We start from the raw sequence: 22,618 nt of genomic DNA, 5'->3' as shown, positions 1-22,618 counted from the left end.
GACCACCTTTAGATGTTTTTTTGCTTCTTAGATTACTACGCATTTTTTTCCTGCCACTGGCTACCTCCAATATAGAACTTGACATTTTGACATTCAATGATTTAGGAGCTAATGACTATTTTGTAGAGGAAGGGCTGGTTAAGGTTCACAAAATACCCACTTCTGCTGTAGCCAGTCCTAAGGTTGTACATTCTTTAGATCAGCGTCAAATATATCATAATTCTTATCAGACCATTCCTCTTACCCTCCGCTTATCTGGTAACCATGTTGAGGAATGTCTTTTCTATGTTATGCCTTCTGACATTGCCCCTGTAGTGCTGGGACTTACATGGCTGATCCGACACAGTCCACTTATCAATTGGGAGAGGTTAAACGTTTCTAACTGAAATGTGTTCTCTTACTTATTTCCTTAGATCTGCCAGTCTCCGTATCGCCTCTGCTTGAGATACTAGCTCTAAAAGGTTGACCTGTCAAGCGTTTCCTCTGTTTATCACAACATGCAGGAATATTTTGGCAAGGAGCGTGCTTAGTCTTTACCTCCGAAATGGGCAAGCAACAGACTGAACCATAACAGATGGACACCCCTGCTAAATAACAGTTAGTTAGTTAGTCGGCCTGCCATTAGTATGCCGACTGATAGAATCTTGTTATAATTCTGCTTAGATGAAGAATGACTCATAATCCTAGCAAAGAAAAGGGAGGTTGAGCCAAACACTGCTTCTTGTCATTCTCACCTTTTCTGGGTTCAAATTGGATGTCAAAGTGTACCAATTTGTCAGATTACATCTTCAGCCTTATACTATGCAAGGGAGAGGCATGATTTATGTTCTAAAAATAAACTTCCAAGGAGCAAGGAAGCATGGAAACAGCTGACCACTTGATGATGTAAACATTGCGGCATAAAATGGTGATCACGTCACCGCTAAAAATAGTTTTCCTGCTAATGCTTGGTTAATATTGAAGTCACAAAATGTAAGTGGAGTATTGTTGGCAGTTTTCAGATTTTTTTTAATTGGCTTTTATGTGCGGAATCGAGGACCTCCCATTGGCTCCTGTGTAAGTGGACTTTTATTTATGTATTTTACATAGAATGCGTTAAAAAATTCCATCCCTCGTCATAATGATTGTGAAGGATAGGCAAAATTCCAAAAAGTGCAGTTCCACTTTAATGTCTCTTTTGTGAGACCAATGTTTTGTGCCTTTTGCCCAAGTTATTGTCATTTTGCTACTGTGGTTTCTGTTAAAACAGTAATTTATTCTGTAAGTCTTCATTGGAGTGTTTTTTTTATCATTGACATTGTTTCACTGTATTTAATTTAATTTGTTTCCTGGATTTCCCCCCTCATTTTATACATGGTGTGTAATTTAAAATAAATGTTGAAAAGCCAGACAGCGGGCATGTTTCTAGCTTGTGTTTATTTTACTAAACAATCAAACTGAGCATTTATTTCTCAATTTATTTCACGCACACACACCCGCACACACGCACACACACACACACACATACAAAAGAAGGTAATGATTCGGATCAGGCCCAAAATCTAATCACTTGTTCCTTATACTATTTCGACATTTTCTGAAAATTTAAACAATATTTTCCAACAATATTTTGAGTTATTTTGCCAACTGTGTATCCCACTCACTCACTCACTCACTCACTCACTCACTCACTCACTCACTCACTCACTCACTCACTCACTCACTCACTCACTCACTCACTCACTCACACACTCACACACTCACTCACAGACAAGCCAACGCCAATGACTACATAACCTCCTACCAGGAGTAAAAAAAAAAAAATTCCCCACATGATGTAAAGAATAATCTTTTTTCACAACAATTTAAGGCTGCAACAACTAATCGATTAAATCGATTATAAAAATAGTTGGCGATTAATCTAGTCATCGATTCGTTGGATCTGTGCTATGCGCATGCACAGAGACAATTTTTTGTAATTTTTTTTTTTTTGTAATTTATTTTTATTTTTATAAACCTTTATTTATAAACTGCAACATGTACAAACAGCTGAGAAACAATAATCAAAATAAGTATGGTGCCAGTATGCTGTTTTTTTTTTCAATAAAATACTGGAAAGGATATACATGTAGTTTGTCTCTTTTATCCGATTATTAATCGATTAATCAAAGTAATAATCGACAGATTAATCAATTATCAAATTAATCGTTAGTTGCAGCCCTACAACAATTGTTTTGTAACAAAAGACAAATAACAGCATTCTTCAGTCAGCCAGATTATTGAGACTGAATCAACAGCGCCTCTGCTGGTTGAAGTGGAGTAGCGTACTTTAGTTGGGCCTCATCCATCCATCTGTTAAGTTTTTCAAAATAATCTTACTCATCTCACCATATGAAATGTAACTTACTTCACCGAGTATTATTTATTTGATTTTATTGTGATTACTTAAAGGCCTACTGAAACCCACTACTGCCGACCACGCAGTCTGATAGTTTATATATCAATGACGAAATCTTAACATTGCAACACATGCCAATACGGCCGGGTTAACTTATAAAATGCAATTTTAAATTTCCCGATAAAGTTCCGGTTGAAAACGTCTATGTATGATGACGTATGCGAGTGACGTCAATCGTTGAAACGGAAGTATTCGGACCCATTGGATCCAATACAAAAACCTCTGTTTTCATCTCAAAATTCCACAGTATTCTGGACATCTGTGTTGGTGAATCTTTTGCAATTTGTTTAATGAACAATGAAGACTGCAAAGAAGAAAGTTGTAGGTGGGATCGGTGTATTAGCGGCGGACTACAGCAACACAACCAGGAGGACTTTGAGATGGATAGCAGACGCGCTAGCCGCCGACCTCACCTTGACTTCCTCCGTCTCCGGGCCGCCGACCGCATCTATGATCGTCGCTCCGTCGATTGCTGGAACGCAGGTGAGCACGGTTGTTGATGAGCAGATGAGGGCTGGCGTAGGTGGATAGCTAATGTTTTTAGTATAGCTCTGTGAGGTCCCGTTGCTAAGTTAGCTTCAATGGCGTCGTTAGCAACAGCATTGTTACGCTTCGCCAGCCTGGAAAGCATTAACCGTGTAGTTACATGTCCATGGTTTAATAGTATTGTTGATTTTCTGTCTATCCTTCCAGTCAGGGGTTTATTTCTTTTTTTTCTATCTGCATTTAAGCCCGATGTGCTATCACGTTAGCTCCGTAGCTAAAGAGCTTCGCCGATGTATTGTCGTGGAGATAAAAGTCACTGTGAATGTCCATTTCGCGTTCTCAACTCTCATTTTCAAGAGGATATAGTATCCGAGGTGGTTTAAAATACAAATCCGTCATCCACAATAGAAAAAGGAGAAAGTGTGGAATCCAATGTGCCCTTGTACCTAAGTTACGGTCAGAGCGAAAAAAGATACGTCCTGCACTGCACTCTAGTCCTTCACACTCACGTTCCTCATCCACAAATCTTTCATCCTCGCTCAAATTAATGGGGTAATCGTCGCTTTCTCGGTCCGAATCGCTCTCGCTGCATTGTAAACAACGGGGAAATGTGAGGAGCCTTTCAACCTGCGACGTCAGACTACTTCCGGTACAGGCAAGGCTTTTTTTATCAGCGACCAAAAGTTGCGAACTTTATCGTCGATGTTCTCTACTAAATCCTTTCAGCAAAAATATGGCAATATCGCGAAATAATCACGTATGACACATAGAATGGATCTGCTATCCCCGTTTAAATAAAAAAAATTCATTTCAGTAGGCCTTTAAGGAGTATATTGTGAATAAATTGAGAACAGGAAGTGAACAAAAGTTTTAGCAACTGTTATGTAAAAGAAAAGGGGTAGGATTAAATAAGCTCTGCTTCTTCCTACTCCTTTTCGAACATGTTGAAAAGAGAAACTGGAAATTGTGATGTATCATGTTGTATGCATGCATGTTCGAAATAAACTCAAACTCAAACTCAATTGTTTTAAAACATGGTGAATCATCAATCATAGAAATGTTAACTAGGAATTTTACAGCACTGTGAACGACAACAAGCAAGCACACAGCAGTTGTGTTTATGTGTGTTCCATTCCCAGTTGGAAACGTGCTATTAGGTTAAGTGCCTGCGGGACTCCACGCCTCACAGGCACATTTGTAATTGGCCGCACGTTCAACTCTGCGGACATCTTGTTGCGTGCGACCACGAGTCATCACTCGGCGCATCCAGTGACCCAGAATATGTTACAAATTCCCAGAAGTGCTTTCCCTGTTTGACATCACGTGTGCGCTGTGGACTTCAGCTCTAATCTGTCGGGACGCGCAGCATCTATGACAATAACACACACATTTGCTGCCTCCCCTTTGGGAATCCTGGAAACCAAAAAGCCTTCCACCATATTGAGACTTAATCCTCAAGCCATACATTGTATTACAGGAACACTAAGGATTGAAGCAAGGCTAAAAAAAAAATGGTTTTAGTCTACATCATAATGTAATGCTTGCTTTATGTACATAAAGGCAAACATTAAAAATAATTTTATCTTCAATATTCATCCATCCATTTTCTACCGCTTGTCCCTTACGGGGTCACGGGGGGTGCTGGAGCCTATCCCAGCTGCACAGGGGTGGACGGCGGGGTACACCCTGGACAAATCACCACCTCATCGTGGGGCCAACACAGATAGATATGTTGTTTCCAATTAAATCCAAATGCTTTATGTGGAAATTAAACTAATGGCTAATGCTGTTAGGCAACAGAGCTAAAAACATTTAGCAGCAAAAAGTAAAGCTACAGATCTGATTTAAATGCACAAGTACAAAAACAATCATATTAGCATTCTTTGTGTACTTTAATATTCTAAGCCTGCATTGCTGGCTGCTTTCTTATTAATTAACCCAGTAACTGTACAGCAAGCAGCATCGCTAGCAGTTATGACTCAGCACGGTTCTAAAATTAGCATGAATATACGCCAATTAACATCATTTAATAAAAGTGCAGACAATTTTTTTTTATTATCCTATGTCACTTTCTAACAAAGCCACCAGCAGATGACTAAACTAAATTACTTACATAATTAGAACCAAAGGAGCTAATTAGCGAAAGGTGCAGCTGTGGGGTTTGCACAATTAACCTTACTGAGTGAATAAAGAGGTGGGAAACACGGTAAAGTCACCAATGCTTAAAGTACCAGTAGAGTGGACAGAAAATGTGTGTCCCTATTGAAGCTATTATCTTATATATCTGATTTATGACCCCAAAAGACCTCTAAAGTTTGTGGATAAATAGATATGATCAAAATAGCATGAATCTCGGGGAGATTCCCCAGCTATTTTGAGAGATAATGAGGAAGCCAGTCACGTGATTGCGTGACGTCGCGCTAGGAACCACAGAGCCCTTCACCATCAACAACAATGCTAATCAAGCAGACGTTTTGAGAGCCAACAACAATTATTTTTGGAAAAATTATGATCCGGGACCTTATATTTTTGAGCCCGAACACAGACGATGGGCAATAAGTTTTAGAAGCCGAGTGATGGATGCAGTTATATTGGCACACTATAGCATCCGCAGCATTGCTCGGTGCTAAACTTACAAACTAACAATAATAAACAAACGCTTACTGTAATATTTCCACTCTCGCCGGGATGCCGACCGACGGGACGCTCACAAAATTCCGTTCGGATGAAGGATGCAATCACAATCTTCACGAAAGGTTAAAAAAAGTTCCTACAGGTAGCGTCTTTTGGGGTCTATTTCGCCATCTCAGGGATGTGAAAGTCGACCAGTCTGTCGGTCAATAGCAACATTTGTCTACTACTAGGTGAGAGATGCCTGAATTATAATCTAGAATTTACTTTTAGCAAGTTGGAGACTGAGCAGAAGCAGCCGTCGGCTTATTTTTATTTTTTGGAAGAAAAAACCCCCCAAATCTTACCTATAAAAAATTACTCCTCGTATGCTTGTTTCAACAGTATGGTGTATTTTGCAGCCGTATGCAGCCCAATGTGTTAGCATTCTTGTTGTCTTTGTTTTCCTTGCCGCCTACGACCTCTCATTCACATTCATACACAAGTGTGGGCAGCAAGATGGCTGAAGTTGCTGAATGGCTGCTCAACCATCTGAGCCACGCTGCCCACTTAACAAAACCTTCATTCAAATCACAATGTCAGAAGTTGTTGGTGACGAACCCCAAGATGCAGAGAAGGCAGGCTTGGTACAGGAAAACATAATTTAATGTCCATATGTGGAGGGAAGTGAGTCAGCGCGTCTGCAGGAGCAAAGGTCAACGCCTCCGGCAATGGTGTCAAGGGCGGGGCACCATCAGCTGGGGGCGGGGCATGTGCGGGAAGGAGAAACACAGCTGACAGGTGATTGGATGACACAGGTGGTACGTGTTAGTCTAATCATCTGTTGTCTTTAACAGTGAGCGACCGGCGGAGGGGAGCGAGATGAGACTGGAGAAAAGTGACACGCAAGAAGTGTATGAAAAGCTGCATGAGGAAAATAAAAACTCTGGTAAAACGACACGCCTGGCTCTGTGACGTGATATCCGTGGAACGGGTAGGGATCGACTTCCATATTTGGCGCCCAACAAAAAGACAAAAACTGTAATGTCGTCACCGAGCCCGATAGAGGCGCTTGGACATCTCCTGGCGGAGGTGTCGACCACAAACCACCGGCAGATGGCAGCGATGCAAGACCAAATGGCGCAGCAGTCAACCGCAAACCACCGGCAGATGGAAGCCATGCAAGACCAAATAGCTCAGCAGAGCCAGATTCTGCGTGCGATGACAGAAAGGACCGCAGCGGGGACACCCGCAGCAACAAAGCCGACGTTAACGACGGTGGGTATGCACAGAATGGCTGAGATGGAAGATGCACAAACTTTTTTGGACATGTTCGAAGCGACTGCAAAGTCATGTGCATGGCCGGAAGAGGAGTGGGCGGTGCGGTTGTTACCGCTACTAGCAGGAGAAGCACAGCGAGCGGCGCTCAGCCTGCCACCAGTGTCCCGAGTGAGCTACCGGGACGTGAGGAGGGCGATACTGGACAGGACGGGAGGATCCAATGAGGACCACAGACGCCGGTTCCGGGCCATGCGACTCGGCCAGGAGGAGCGGCCGTTCGCCCTGGGCCAGCAGCTGAGAGACGCCGCGATGAGATGGCTGCAACCCGGACAAGTCGAGGAGGTAATTGAGCGGATCATCCTCGAGCAATTCCTGGACGCAATCCCGGCGCGGACGTCAGCTTGGATCCGCTACCACCGGCCCCAGGACGTAGCAGCGGCAGTGGCCTTGGCGGAGGACCACCTGGCCGTCCACCGGGTTAAAGGGAAAGAGGAGAAGACCACAGGAGGAGCGGAGCGGCCATCTTCGGCGCCGCGCAGGATGCGTGCGCTGCCGGCGGAGGGAGCCCATTCGGGGCCACAGCAACGACACAACAATATTCTGCTTTCTCCTCCGCAGGGCCAGGTTACTGTGGACACTGTGTTTCCCCCGCAAAGGGCGCCTCGAATGCTTGGGCAGGTGTGCTGGAGGTGTGGACAGCCCGGACACCTGGATGTGGGGGGTTCGATCCGGGCTGGCGACCCTCCGGCACCCTCCCCCCGTCCAGGAGAGACATACTATGTACCGGCAAGGATACAAGGGAGTATACGTCGGGCGATGGTGGACTCGGGCTGCGAACAGTCCATGATTCACCAAAACCTGATTCGACCCGGGGCATTGGAAAAGGTCACCCGGGTGCGGGTTAGATGTGTGCATGGGGACATTCACGAGTATCCCGTGGTGCCGGTGGAAATTTTTTCCGAAGGGGAAAAGCATAATGTGAAGGTGGCGGTAAGTTCGCGCCTAATACACCCCGTAATCTTGGGAACTAATTGGCCAGGGTTTAACAGGTTAATAAAGCAGTGTATGGGGGTGTGTTCACGACTGGTAGGGAAAAGAGATGACCGCGCTGTTCTTAGCGGCGACGCGAGGTTATCCGACGCTGCCGGGGGGGAGGGGGAAGGAGAAATTACTCGCCAAGTGGCAAGGACCCTTCGTGGTCACACGACGAGTAGGTGACGTGGATTATGAGGTCAGGCGGTCTGACCGGGGCGGGGCAACCCAAATATACCACCTCAACCTACTAAAAGGGTGGAGGGAAGCGGAGTCTGTCTCCATGGTGACGGCGATAGCGGAGGGCGAGGAGCTGGGTCCGGAGGTTCCCCCCTCCCCCCGGCCCTTCCCTCTCCGCTGTGATAATCATCTGACGCCGTCACAGAAAGCAGATGTGGCCAATTTACAGCAACAATTTGCTGACGTGTTCTCCCCCCTGCCAATCCGCACGAACCTCACCCAGCATCACATAGAGACCAGCCCAGGCGTGACGGTGAGGTCTCGGCCCTATAGGCTACCCGAACACAAGCGCAAAGTAGTTCGGGAGGAATTAAAAGCCATGCTGGAATTGGGGGTAATAGAAGAGTCACACAGTGCATGGTGCAGCCCCATAGTTCTGGTAGGGAAGAAAGATGGGTCTGTGCGATTCTGTGTGGACTACCGCAAGGTAAATGATGTGTCACGTTTTGACGCCTACCCGATGCCCCGGGTCGACGAGCTCCTGGACCGGTTGGGCTCTGCTCGTTTTTTCATGACACTGGATTTAACTAAGGGCTACTGGCAGATTCCCTTGTCTCCAGAGTCTAAGGAAAAAACGGCATTCTCCACTCCGGAAGGATTATACCAATTCGTGACCCTTCCGTTCGGCTTGTTCGGTGCGCCCGCCACATTTCAGAGACTCATGGACCGGGTGCTGCGGCCCCACGCGGCATATGCTGCCGCCTATCTGGATGATGTAATCATCCAGGGTAACAACTGGGCGGAGCATGTGCAGAGGGTGGGGGCGGTACTCGAGTCCCTGAGGTGGGTGGGGCTCACCGGCAACCCGGCGAAGTGCGCGGTTGGCCGGAGGGATGTACAGAATCTGGGGTACCACTTGGGGGAAGGTCAGGTGCGGCTTCAGATAGACAAAACCGCGGCAGTTGCGGCCTGCCCGACCCCGAAGACGAAAAAGGAGGTGAGGCAGTTTTTAGGGCTGGTGGGCTACTACCGGAGGTTCGTCCCCCGGTTCGCGGACCTGACCAGCCCACTAACTGACCTCACCAGAAAGGGTGCTCCAGATCTGGTCCAGTGGACGGAGCAGTGCCAGCAGGCATTCGAGAAGGTGAGGAAAGCACTTTGGGAGGAGCCGGTACTGCATATGCCTGATTTTTCTATCCCATTTTGTGTTGCAGGCGGACGCGTCGGGCAGAGGGCTGGGAGCTGTTTTATCCCAGCAGAAGGGGGGCACCGACCACCCGGTCCTATACATCAGCAGGAAGCTGTCAGAAAGGGAGACTAGATACAGCACGGTCGAAAGGGAGTGCCTCGCCATCCGGTGGGCGGTCGGGGCCCTCCGGTACTACCTGCTGGGACGCCCGTTCAGCCTCTGCTTGGACCACAAACCCCTCCAGTGGCTCCATCGCATGAAAGATGCCAACGCGCGGATCACCCGTTGGTATCTCGCTTTACGACCCTACAATTTCAGAGTGATCCATAGGTCGGGGGCGCAGATGGCCGTGGCGGACTTCCTCTCTCGCTCTCATGTGGGGGGGGGGGAGTGGGCGCGGCCGGATGATGTCCCGGCCTAAGTCTGGCGGTGGAGGTATGTGGAGGGAAGTGAGTCAGCGCGTCTGCAGGAGCAAAGGTCAATGCCTCCGGCAATGGTGTCAAGGGCGGAGAACCATCAGCTGGGGGCGGGGCATGTGCGGGAAGGAGAAACACAGCTGACAGGTGATTGGATGACACAGGTGGTACGTGTTAGTCTAATCATCTGTTGTCTTTAACAGTGAGTGACCGGCGGAGGGGAGCGAGATGAGACTGGAGAAAAGTGACACGCAAGAAATGTATGAAAAGCTGCATGAGGAAAATAAAAACTCTGGTAAAACGACACGCCTGGCTCTGTGACGTGATATCCGTGAAACGGGTAGGGATCGACTTCCACACCATAAAATAAAGAAAAAACACAAACCAGGAACTAGGAACAAGCAAACTGGAAACAGGAACCAGAAAACAGAAAAACTGGAAATAGCTAACGGCTAACAGGATCTGGCTAACAGGAAAACACAAAACAAGGAGCTAGGAGACAGCAAACTGTAAATAGCTATAGGAACCAGCCAACAGGAACAGCTTACCGCAAATAACGACATCGACGAGTATTAGCACGACAGGTAGTGATGACATCGACAAGTATTAGCGACAATACTCCAGCACTGACTGGCTGGCAAGGCAGGTTTAAATAGCAGCTGGCTGATTGACACCAGGTGTGGCCAGGTGCCAATCAGCCACAGCTGAGGGAACACAGCGCTGAGGGAGACAAGCAGGAAACAACCTAAATAAAAGCGCTGACAGGAAATAAAGACAAACACAGAGGGGAAACTAAAACATAACCAAACTGTCAGGGACAAGCCTGACACACATACCCTGACAAAGATGACAAGCGCCATCTACTGCTCGGCATGCATACTACAGTGTTTTTTGACAACAAGAGCACGTATAGACTAAATATTTAAATCTGCTCTAGGCGAAGGTGATCACATTCCCTTCCCTCTCCGTATCTGCCTTGCTTGCCTCTTTGTCTTGTCTTGTTTAACTTTCTTGTAACCTCTTTTTGCTCTGCTCTCCAAAATCCATACAATGAACTTGATCAACTGGCTTCAACGCATTTGACAAGATCTCGAGTTCTGGGGAACCTGCCTGTTCTGGTAAGATTGGTTGTTGCTGGACACAAGACAGAAGTGGAGTGCTGCGAGCCTAGCGACCACTTCAGTCGAGGACGTTGAAGATATCTACCTATTCAGAATCATGATGACAGCTGCTGATTGGAGTAAGCTTTGCCCTGGTGTATCGACTAATTGGAAGATGCTCGCAGCTGTTTAAGGTACCCCAAAGCTCCCACAAATAATTGAAATATGGGCAGAGCGTGGACACTCAGACTTTTGAACTAAATCGCAAACTGGACAACATCAGAGATGCCTTCTGCCTTGCATGGTGAACTTGACGACCAGAAATAGACAATTAGAATGAAAAGTTCAAATTTGTTTTCACTCGCAAACACTAACATACTATTCTGTATCGTTTTCCCAGGCTGTAAGCCACTTGGCAAAGTTGTTGCTTCAAGATTCCCCTAGAGGACAGTGCAGCGAAGACGGAGCAAACTCCTTCCCTGTCAATAACACCTGGGGAGTTTGACGTGCCTGCAGAGCAACTCCAGGCCTACAGACACAACACACACTCCATTGACCACAAATACATATGCACACATACCCCTGCCCCCACCCTACGTATTTGCCACAGCTTAACTCCGTTGAGTCGATGAACGGCTGGAGCAGCGCCAAAAGAGCTGCAGCTTCGGCACCAAAGCGCCCCCCCCCCCCTTCCCTTCCTTTTGCAAGTCTTGTGGTTTCTCTGTCGTAATGTGTATATATACTTATTGTGGCTGTGGAGGTTTTTTCCTGGCTCCAGACTGCCTCAGCCCACCCTCCGCCCCCATAGGAGCCCAGTCTGAGATCGACTTTTTTTTTACTCAACCCTCAGGTCCACCTTTTACAGAGCGCTGTAAGAGGCAACCCGTCAGCGTTCCTGTTATTTACCCCTGTACAATGGATGTCTACTCTTAAACGTGTTTGTGCTGAAAATTACATTTTGTTGTACTTGTGCAATGATAATAAAGTTCATTCCTTCCCTCCTTCCTTCCTCAGCCATCAATGTTCTGTGTAAACACGATCACTTGTAGCACAATATAATGTACTTTTTTCTCCAGTCTTTATATGCTGTGTGTCAACGATGCCTTGTAATTGACCAGCACTGGTTGTCATGGCGATGTGGTCATACCTTCAACCACCATACAACAGGGGCTGGTGCTAGTATAAAGTATGCCAGTATCTTTCAGAAAACAATATAATAAAGCAACAAACCTCAAAACAAAACAACACATTCATATTAGTGCAATTCCCCTGCTTTTCCTCCTCTAATTCCACATCCATAATTTGCCTAACTCACATTTGCTCTCCTTTGGTGAGCTGTGCTGTTCTCACCATCCCCCATCTCTTATTCTCCTGCTTCCTCGGCTTCTCCTCCTCATCCTCCCTCTCACTTCAAAAGCTCACCTTACTGTCAACAGCTGTAATTGCTCCTCTTTATTGCACCTTATCTAATCCACACGCAACTAAACTGAAAAAACGTTAATGTAGCTTACAAGTATGAGTTATTGTTTTAAAAGTGCAAAACTGACATTGTTCCCAATGAAGACATAAGAAAATGAGATGCTATTTCTGGATATTTCGAAATGTATGGTGAAGTCAAGATGCATGACTTCTACTGTTGGAAAAATTAAAACGATTGGTTAAATAGTGCAATGCTAAACTAAACCATAACAAAAGTGAGACGTAGCATCGTGCTTGTTTACAGACATATTTTCCTGTCTCCTATTTCTTATTAAATGCCATGGGAGAACCTTGGCTCGGCTGTGATGTAGTAACATGTCATGGCCCCGTAAACCTTCTCCAACCTGAGAGAACCGCTGCCAGACGGAAAGCGTCTTAGCAGGACTGAATCCTTTAAAGCCGCACTAATCATAGCTGTTAGAGGAGTGCCGCTCAAACAATCCACATTGCGCTGACTTATGCCAAAACTGGATTAGAAATGTATTTTATTAAAACAAAAATGTATTTTAAATTCTAATTAAGTGCAATGTCTCCCACAAGACTGCAATGTTTTTGAAGTGGTTGGTTTGGTTAGGGATGTAACTATATAAAAGTGTCATATCCTGGTTACTGTGAACAAAATTAGCATGGTTATCATTAATACGGGGTATTGTTTAATGTGCTCAAAAAGTACTTATACACACACTGAAATCTTTTAACCAAGTTGAATTTTTGTTTTTAACTAAATAATAGACACACAATATACTTTCTTGGCAGAAGAAACGTTAACATTGTTGTTCTGGCTTCATAATAGCCATATATTTTTCATTTAAGTGTTTAAATATGGTTATCTTCTTCCATTTTAATTTGTAAACAGTTTAGAATTGTTTTTTTTTAATAAATGCAAATTGGGTGTTCACTTCACTTCCGGTTTATGTGATGTCACACAAGTACACTTCCTGTAGAAGACACCTCCGTCCGTGTCGACCCAACACTTTAGAGTATATGCAGTATATCGATCACTTTTCATATTTTGCACAGTTTGTTTAATGTGAATATCTTACTATAGTTGTTCAGACAGCAATGTGTTTATACAGGGTTAGATTGGGGTATGATATTATGTCCTTTGTGTTCCTGTTAGCCTTTAGGCAAGCTAGCAAGTTAACACTAGTTGGTCTGTAAGTTTATTAAAGTGGGGTTTATCAAACACGGTTTTTTAATCAATTCCATTTAATACGGTAATACTGACCTTCAGGAGTTTTATTGAGGTTATTATTTTTATCAGTCTCATTATTAGATGTTTTCTTTAGTGATGAAGACGATGTCCAGGAAACCCACAATATTGCTTGTCCTTGGTCATATTTAGACAAATGTATGCGTTTAGAGAAAACACTCTTCATTAAAGACGTCCAACACAAATTTAGGAACACACATTAAGGTGAATTGAGTTCAAGAAAAGTTTTACTGCAGATAACCCTTACCAACTGTTCCCAAACGTTTTTTTTTGGTCAAGATATAGATAGATGCTGTTTTTTACTGTTGGTAGAGAAAATTAATAACATTATCGGGGTTAAATTAAAGGCAAACTAAATAAATACATACAGTGGGGTGCAGGGACCCCTAGAGGTAGTTGTAGAGTGTCCCCAGCTAAATGACAAGATAGTTAATAGTAACGGACCCTTATTGAGTCAATTTGGACACTCTCAGAAACTTTAACAGTGATAGTATACATTTGTGCTCAGAGATATAAATGCCCCTTAAATGTATATTTGATGTAGCAAGCTACTATTGCCGTGTAGTTTGTAGTGTAGCTTGCTACAATTCTACGGGGATAGCTTCCCCCGTAGCTTTGCTACATTTAACCGAGAGTAACTTGTAGCTTAGCTTACTACATTTTCCAAGTAGCTTGCCAATCACTGGGCGTACGCTAGGATTTTGTGCGTACGCACGCTTAATACAGGAGGCTCCAGGTGTGTATACTTACTCCACACATTGCGTATGCACTGTCAAAAAGAGTAACATTGCATACCATCACCTAACACGTAGCACCAAATCTATATGTGGCAGTCCACTTCAGTCCTGCTGGTGGCGGTATCGATTATTCCAAAGTGACTGACTGATGCTTAACTAAAGAAATATAAGCCAAGGCTCCCATTTTTCATCTGCAAAATAATGAATGAATTAGAATCGTACATTGTCTTCCTTGAACGATGCCACACTTCTCAATAAAGTTTGGTTGAAATCATTTGACTAGTTTTTGTTTGTTACGTTTTGCCGCCTACTAAATCAACAGCGCCTCTGCTGGCTGCGACCAAATAGTGCGCTCCATTCTCACCCAACTGCTTTAAGACACGATTCATCAACAATGAATTGCACACAAACAACTACGCCTGCACGAGTTTGAGAAAAAACCCAATTGCAATTTGTCTATCCACAATTGCGATTGCGGTTTACAATTGTTATGCACAAAATGCACAAAACTGCAAAAAAAAACGAGTGAGGGAAGGCATGTTACTTTTAGACTTTCAAACATATTCTTGTATGAAGGTGCCACACAGAACGATATGCAATAATTTACTTTAAAAAATATTTAGCTTTATTCAGACAGACTCAGAGCTTTTATCTACATCATGCTCTTTAACTGAATAAATAACCAATAAAAAACTATACAGTGTTTACAATGTAATCATAATATATATGATAATGCAAGTAAAATAATATAAACTTTTATTTCTCATTACTGTTGAATTGTTTATTATTTTACAGTACTGTAATTGGAAGGTAAACAACTATTTTATCTTAAATAATTAAACAAACAAAAAATAAAATGGACTAATTTCTGTAAGGAAAAATATTACTTAGAAATTGAACATCTTAAAGTGCATTGTTTTTCCCAGTTGGAAAAACAAGGTCGGACGTTGTCTTTTTGTTTTTTGTTTCATGGTTTCTCGCTTCTTTGTCCATGTCGATGGGCTAATAATGTCCATTTGATTTGAAGCTGAAATATCACCATAACGGGACATTTGGTTTTGTGATCATATTTTATCCTCCTAATTTTTGTTATTTTGTAGCGGGTCCTGAGTAGGGAGGCTCTCTGTTTTTCCTATGTGTGGAAAGCCGGCGCCCCGAATGACTGAAATGAGGGCTCACTGCGTTCAATTAATTATTCTGTTAAATAAACGCGCTCAGGTTCTGATAGCAATGCAAATAGTGAGACGTCTTTCTCCCTGTTTGAAACGAGAGACAAACAAATGCAAGGCTCAACAATTTTGATGGGCGACCATGTCTGTCACTCAAATGCCGGCCGGGGACAGCGGGAAAAAAAAACCTGCGCATCATGCGATTAAGTGATGTTGATGTATCCATGATAATGTCAATGTTGATTTGATGTCTAATAATAGTGAACACCTATAAACAACATTTTCAAGGATTCAAGGAATTATCCTGTCCATTCCAAGTGTGAATTTAATTGATTAATATTTAGTTTTTTTGCCATCATAACCAATGACGAACACATTTAGTAGTCTTATCGAATTTATATAGCACTCACTCTATTTGTTTCACTGCTCTACTTTTAGCTAGCTAGCTGCAAAACTAGCGAAGCTAAGCGAGTCCCAGTCAGAAGCCCCCGTGCTCCGAAGACAGCAAGAACTAGAACTTGACTTGGTGAAAAATGTTCTATATGCACCCTTCTCATGGATAAGTTGGCCCTGCAAGAGTGCCGTGTCCGCCAGTTAGAGCAGAGTAGCTTTGTAACTTTAGACGCCGGGGACACGTTTGCTAGCGTTAGCCATAGCGATAACCGGTGAGTCGGTTATGACACATATCAGATTTAGCCCTTTAGCTAGTCCTACACCCCAGTCAACCGGCCACCACACCTTAGTTATAGAGGACTCCATATCCCTCCTTGTCCCATTGGTTTGAGTTTTTTCTTTCCCGATGTGGATTTGGATCCGGGAATGTCGTGGGTTGTGAAGCTCTTTGTGGCACTTGTGATTAAGGGCTATATAAATAAACTTTGATTGATTGATTGATTGTTTTTCAAGGTTTATCTGCAATGAAGAATTTAAATAAGCATGCAAAATATCAAGATTGGGGATGTGACAATTACCTGTATCAATAATAAACCGTGTTAAAACTCCCAACGGTTATTATTACCAATAAAGGTTAATTGATTAATCAACATTGAGGTAACCACATAATAACCACAGTAACCAGGCCAGCTGAGCGGGCAACATCGAATATGGAAACAGGGTTTGCATATTTATATAGCACTTTTCTCTAGTGACTCAAAGCGCTTTACATATTGAAACCCAATATCCAAGTTCCATTTAAAGCAGTGTGGGTGGCACTGGGAACAGGTGGGTAAAGTGTCTTGCCCAAGGACACAACGGCAGTGACTAGGATGGCGGAAGCGGTAATCGAACCTGGAACCCTCAAGCTGCTGGCACGGCGACTCTACCAACCTAGCTATGCCGCCCCACGATCATGGACAGGAAGTCCTGATGATCACACCATCCCAGCAAAGACCTCACTTGGCAAACTGGACGGCGGCCATCACGACTGCTCCCGTCCAGAAGTGCACGTGCTTTGTCGTCATCGTGGCATTCAAGGTTCACTTACATTTGGTCGCGTTACGTCATCTTCTCCGGCTTCAACTCGGACACGGCCTATCAACTTGTGAAGTTAAATCGTTTGATAGTTTTAAAGTGACAAAGGAACAATAAGACGTTTGAAATAAAGACGCCATAATGTTTGTTCCTGTGCTGTCCGAGAGTTGAAGGCGAGTCTATTCGATTAACTCACAAACTGGTGATACTGATCATTTCCTAGAAAAGAAAGCTAGCATGCTGATTGTTAGCTTGTAGCTAACATTGCTAATCCATAGCTATCTTAAATGCTAGAATACATGACAAATTAACATCATACTCCAATCTAAACTTGTATAAACACATTGCTGTCTGAGCAACTACAATATTCAATCGCACACATTGAACCTACAAGCTATGCTCTCTTATATCAGAGTGATAAATATGAAGATATATATTGTTATTTTTTTTACATTTTTTTTTTTATAAAACTTGGTAAAAAGATTTTGGTGTGTGTATTTTTAAGCACATTCAACAATACTGTGACAATAAAGATAACCATGTTATGAAATGTTCTCATTGTAACATCCCTATTTCAGGATATGATTGTGAAAAGATGTTCTGTGACTGAATCTGAGTGACAGTAAAAATGGGTGACATCTTTGGTTGTCATCATCATATGGCGCCGGCATGCCAGTGTGGGTCTTTGGCCGCCTCAGGCAAACATGAGGGGCCGCCTGTGGGTGCAACAAGGTGCCCGTGAGCGCTGGAGGGAGAAAGTGCCAACGTCAAACGGAGAACAAAGGAGGCGCACGGGGGTAAGCGATGATAGTGTTTGCCCTGGGTGGCGTTGGTGATACAACTGCGGCACTATCATTGCCCCTACCACCACTGCCAAACTTGGCAAGCTCCTTCATGAGCCATCAATGCTGCTCCTAAGGGACCAAAAAGCTGACTAGCCAGCGCACTAGCATTCAGCCGCCACCCCCCCTCACCCTCGCAAGGCCACAGCAGCCTTCACTGCACATTCAGCATCATTGTAGCGTCACTCATGCATGTAAAACATTATGACAACTCGCTGACATCACTAACTTACCTGACTTTGAACTCGGTCAGCTGCGGTTGCGCCCCCGGCTCGGCGCAATAGATCTGAGGGAAGTAGAAGCGGTGCGACTGGAGGTTGATGTCCATGATGACAGAAAAAGAAAATCGAAAGAAAAAGACAATGTGTTTGCTTTATCCTGCTCCTGTCAGGTCAGAGTTCAAGTGGCGGCATGGCACCCCAAATGTCTAACTGCTAGGAAGGCATGCCCCCTTCCCTGTGAACCCCTTGCTTCTCAGGCCCACCAACCGATATATCCCTCAACAAAGATGACTCCACAAAGAAGATGCCTGCACCTCGCTGCCACTGGCGGGGGAAAAAAGAGCAATAATCCAAGGAGCCAGTCACCACTTCATTCTTTAGCGTGACAATGCACATAGGGCTGCTATTAAATGTTGACAAAAGGCGAGAGCTGCAGCCACATTAAAACGAGAGGTCGCTTTACGCTTCACAGAGAGAGAGGGGAAAAAGGGAAGTGAGATGGCGATGGATAGAGAGAGCTTCCCGGTGCTTTGAGGCGTTGCCCTCGCTCTGCCTCTCCTCTCTGTGTCTCATTGGATTACCTACTCGCTCGCCATTCCTCCCTACCTCCCTTTCCCCCCCTCCCAGCTGTGTCAAGAGCTGCTGGTTCTGCCTTCCCCCCTCTCCTTCCTCTCCTCCATCCATCATCTCTCTCCTCTTTGCCCGCCCGCCCTCACCTCCTCTCCCACCATCTGCTGGATGCGTAACGCCACGTGGTGGGGGAGAAAGATGGCGAGAGGAGGAGGCGGAGCTACGGATTTTAATTCATCTGATGGCTCACATCTTGCTAGGATACACACAGGCCCACGCACACACACACACGCTTTGACTGGATGTTGCTTAACAGAGTAGGACACATGGTGAAGGGAGACAATGAGAAAGCAATGCAGTCAGTGGCTGTGCTTTAATGAATGGAACAACATGATGCATGTCTACAGTAAGTGCACAATGCAGCACCTACAGTATATTACATTTGTATATGTTTTATCATTCCAGTATCACTGTGTTGACACTGACTGCACACCTGAGATGCCCAAGATCGACATAAATAGCTACAGCCTATGACTCGATTTTCAATGAAAATTTCAGCCAACATTTTTTCGTATAACATCTTGATTATGATACAATTTGTTTTTTAGTACAACCTGTCCAAACAGAGGTAGACAGAACTCCAGTGTGAGTGGCATTGGGAGCAAGGCGAGCGCTAACTGGGATGGCAGAAGTTGGATTCAAACCAGGAACCCTCAAGTTGCTGGCCGGCCGCTCTACCATCTGAGCCACATCACCCCCACTGCATGTAACAAACACAGAATCTTATGTGTTGATGACTCATGCAGTCTCTATACTTTTTTTTTATTGAGTACAACTGCAAAATAAGCCACCAATGGGCCAAAGGATTCCTGATCTGATAGGGCTGGACCCTCGGGATGCAGAGACAGAGGCGACGTGCAAGTAAAGAGTGTCTTCAATCATGCTCACAAAGAGTGAATGTACAAAGTACAAAAATGAAAGCCAGGAAACGGCAAAGAGGCAGAAAGAGATGCTATGGAATGCATCTAACATACAAGCTACAGTAGGAATTAGGGCAGGGTATTGGCAAGGAGTCCAAGCACACATACTTGAGTCATGATACAATACAGTATTGCGATATAGCGGACCGGTCAACGCTTGAAAATTTGTCCCACGGACCGGGGGGGGGGGGGGGGGGGGGTTGTTGGTTTTTTTGTTGTTGTTTTTTGTCATAAAGAAATACAATCATGTGTGCTTACAGACTGTATCCCTGCCGACTGTATTGATCTATATTGATATATAATGTAGGAACCAGAAATATTAATAACATAAAGAAACAACCCTTTTGTGCAAATGAGTGTGAATGAGTGTAAATGGGGAAGTGAGGTTTTTTGGGTTGGTGCACTAATTGTAAGTGTATCTTGTGTTTTTTATGTTGATTTAATTAAAAAAAAAATTTATTTTATTTTATTATTATTTTTTAATTTCTTGTCCGGTACCAATCGATCCACGGACCGGTACCGGGCCGTGGCCCGGTGGTTGGGGACCACTGCGCTAGATTATGGTTTTGTAATCTTTTTGACCATGGGGCCCAACTTTTCCAGTAGAGAGGGGCCAAAGGCCCACTCAAACACTGAATTGGTCATTTTACTCTTGATTTGAATAATATTCAATAATTAACATGTCTAAACCTTGTAAAAATGATATGAAAACATGTGGTAATCACAAAGACTGTTGTTGATTTAATACATGAACCATCACATTCAACAAGAGGCCGAACAAAGCTTAAATCAGGTTGATTGCAAAAATGAACACTAATCATCTATCCATCCATCTGTCCATATTTCTACCACCTAATGAAAAAGAAGGAACTCATGAAAAACGAACAAAAATACATCCAATTAAGCAGTGCTTTAATTAAAAAAAATCTAACGAATATCGTAAATAATACATAGAAAATGTGTAATCTGTGTAACTCAGTCAACTGCCTAATGTATTTCTGCCACAAGTGGATTAGAACTAGGGACATATATCCAGTACCAGTATTCTTTGGTACTGGTTCCTAATTGGGTTGGTCCAGGAGGACCGTTAAGATTCTGGACATACTGTATGATACTGCTATCAGTATTTTTGTTTATCCATGCTGACCGTCATAATTATGACACGCTGTCACAGTCACTCGGGTGCCGCTGCAATGCGTAAAAAAAGACACAGGTAGGATTTGATAATCAGCTTGGAATAATCACAAATAAGGAAGCAACACCACATAAAAGTTTGTAATACAAAAATATTTCTTCCACAAAAGTCCCTCAAAGTCACGCACACTAATATAAGTTAGCGTCAGTTTGAGGGGAAAGCGCTTTACGACCACCGCAACCGAGCTTCATCAACTGTCCTCTTAGCCATCCATTAATGGTCTGTATTTCTACATTTGAATGGTCTGTATTTATTTAGCGCTTTTACAATACCTGGAATGATACCCAAAGCGGTTTACATTGATTCACACAGAAATTCGCACACTGATGGTGGAAGCTGCCATGGAAGGGTGAAGTATGTTGGCCAAGTCCACAACGGCTGTGACTAGAATGGCGGAAGCTGGAATCAAACCTGGAACCGTCAAGTTTCTGGCACAGCTGCTCTACCATCTGCGCCACAGGCCAATATTAATCAAAAAAGTGAAAACCAGAAGTAATATAAAAATCCATAAAGTTGCTCAGAAGCAAGATAGCATCCGATGACATGTCTGTGGTCCCCGTCTGACATCACTAAATTATGCCGCGTTTAAGCTTAAGCACACCCAATAACATGCCAATTGATTGTGTTAATGTATATGATATATTTGATATTATATTATATATATATATATATATATATATATATATATATATATATATATATATATATATATATATATATATATATATATATATATATATATAAAACCCTTGATGATTTTGTGTGAATCATCAAGGGTTGGAATTGGGGTTTAAATCACCAAAATGATTCCCGGGCGCGGCCACCGCTGCTGCTCACTGCTCCACTCACCTTACAGGGGGTGAGGGTGATGGGTCAAATGCAGGGGATAATCCCACCACACCTAGTGTGTGTGTGACAATCATTGGTACTTTAACTTTAACTTTATATCATGTAGAAGGTCTGTGCTCTGCACACGAATGCCATACATAAATATTATTTCCAGCTGAGTGTAATTGTACTGAATATACTCTAACCCTTTTAACTGTCGACTTATCGTACTGTTTTGCTCACCACTAACCCCACACAGTGAAGTAGCTTTACACGCTTTGCAGAGTGAAGCTGCGGAAATCGTATGTGAGTTACAATCGGCCCAAAACTTGACTTAAAAATAAAAGAAAACATATTTCACATTAGGAATTTTTTTTTTTTTCATTAAAACTAAACGCTAGCGAAAGTCAGCTAACAATGGAAGTAATGGGAGTCATTACGTCATTGCATCTATTGTGCCCATAAAGTACTCTAAAAACATCCAAAAACCATTAACATTTTATATAAATGCTGCAGGTACATATGTCATGTAGCAACAGGCACATTCCTAATAACATGTGATATTGACATATTTTGATGCATACAGCTGAACATTAATTACACAGACGCTTTACAACGTTCGCTATTTCCGTCAACAACAACAACTACGACTACTCATAACAGACTTCATGAGAGCCAACAAAGACTACTATGGGAAAAATGATGATCCAGAACCTTTTGTTTTTTATCCTGAACATAAGGAGGATGAGCTACAAGTTTTAGAAACTGAGTGATAAGCAGATTCAGCAAATAGGACTATTGCCAAGTTCTGAACAAGAAATACAAACTACGAACATATTTAAAAAAATAAACACTTACTCTATAATGTCTGCTCTCACTGTAATGCAGACTGATGGGATGTTCATATCTTCCCATTAAGATGAAAAATTAATCATAATCCTCCATCCCATCCATCCATTTTCTACCGCTTATCCCTTTTGGGGTTGCGGGGGGTGCTGCAGCCTATCTCAGCAGCATTCGGGCGGAAGGCGGGGTACACCCTGGACAAGTCGCCACCTCATCGCAGGGCCAACACAGAGACAGACAACATTCACACTCACATTCACACACTAGGGCCAATTTAGTGTTGCCAATCAACCTATCCCCAGGTGCATGTCTTTGGAGGTGGGAGGAAGCCGGAGTA

General features: G+C 43.6%; 1 protein-coding gene across 5 annotated transcripts in view; it reads right to left on the bottom strand.

The window, feature by feature from the left end:
* Positions 1-22,618, bottom strand: part of evlb (Enah/Vasp-like b) — a 118,955-nt gene that overhangs the window by 69,075 nt on the left and 27,262 nt on the right. For 2 of the 5 annotated variants that reach the window (XM_062044982.1, XM_062044983.1), the window contains exon 1: positions 17,875-18,444. The exons of 2 other annotated variants lie outside the window; for them this stretch is intronic. In XM_062044982.1, the coding sequence (XP_061900966.1) occupies positions 17,875-17,969 (95 nt within the window). In that variant the 5' untranslated portion in view covers positions 17,970-18,444. Of the gene's footprint in view, positions 1-17,874; positions 18,445-22,618 lie in introns of those variants that run through there. One more of the 5 variants, XM_062044985.1, reaches the window with a different exon arrangement.

This window comes from Entelurus aequoreus, linkage group LG04, assembly GCF_033978785.1.
Source record: "Entelurus aequoreus isolate RoL-2023_Sb linkage group LG04, RoL_Eaeq_v1.1, whole genome shotgun sequence".
In the NCBI taxonomy this organism is placed as follows: Eukaryota; Metazoa; Chordata; class Actinopteri; order Syngnathiformes; family Syngnathidae; genus Entelurus; species Entelurus aequoreus.
This window is presented reverse-complemented; position numbering and strand designations above follow the sequence as displayed.